The sequence below is a fragment of the Eimeria mitis genome, genomic scaffold (assembly GCF_000499745.2).
Source record: "Eimeria mitis Houghton genomic scaffold, Emh_scaff752, whole genome shotgun sequence".
Lineage (NCBI taxonomy): Eukaryota > Apicomplexa > Conoidasida > Eucoccidiorida > Eimeriidae > Eimeria > Eimeria mitis.
Window position 1 is genome coordinate 12515 of NW_013575508.1, and position 675 is coordinate 13189.

General features: G+C 34.7%; 1 protein-coding gene across 1 annotated transcript in view; it reads right to left on the reverse strand.

The window, feature by feature from the left end:
* EMH_0021440 (protein phosphatase 2C, putative) overlaps positions 1–675 on the reverse strand; it is a gene marked incomplete at both ends in the record, with an annotated part of 9025 nt that overhangs the window by 6607 nt on the left and 1743 nt on the right. Inside the window, one exon of the mRNA XM_013501769.1 lies at positions 643–673. Coding sequence (XP_013357223.1) covers positions 643–673 — 31 coding nt within the window. The remainder of the gene's footprint in view (positions 1–642; positions 674–675) is intronic.

The window sequence follows — 675 nt, forward strand, 5'->3', positions numbered from 1 at the left end:
TATAAATTTGTGGATAAATATTCATTAAATAATCGAAGGAGAAACGAAAGCAAAATAAATTAGGGTTTTGAGCTCATATCAACGGCGAGGGTTTAGGGTTTAGGGTTTAGGGTTTAGGGTTTAGGGTTTAGGGTTTGTAGGGAGAGAACAAAAGAATTTGTTATTATAATAATATTTATTTGTTTTTGTTTTTTATTTTATTTATTTTTATTAAACAAAAAAAAAAAACAAAAATTTTTAGTTTTTTTGATGCATGCACTTATCGGGGCCCCCAAACCCTAAACCCTAAACCCTAAACCCTAAACCCTAAACCCTAAACCCTAAACCCTAAACCCTAAAAAAACCCTAAACCCTAAAACCTAAACCCTAAACCCTATACCTAAAACCCTAAACCCTAAACCCTAAACCCTAAAAGATCGGAAGAGCACACGTCTGAACTCCAGTCACCGATGTATCTCGTATGCCGTCTTCTGCTTGAAAAAGAGAAATGAATTAGATTTCATAGTTCATCAGAATATGTATGTATGTATATACACCAAACCCTAAACCCTTAAAGTGAAAACTCACCAAACAGAAACACAAAAACCCTAAACCCTAAAACCCTAAAACCCTAAACCCTAAACCCTAAACCCTAAACCCTACCATAGTATCCTGATTCGTGTTTTCTTGCGAGAA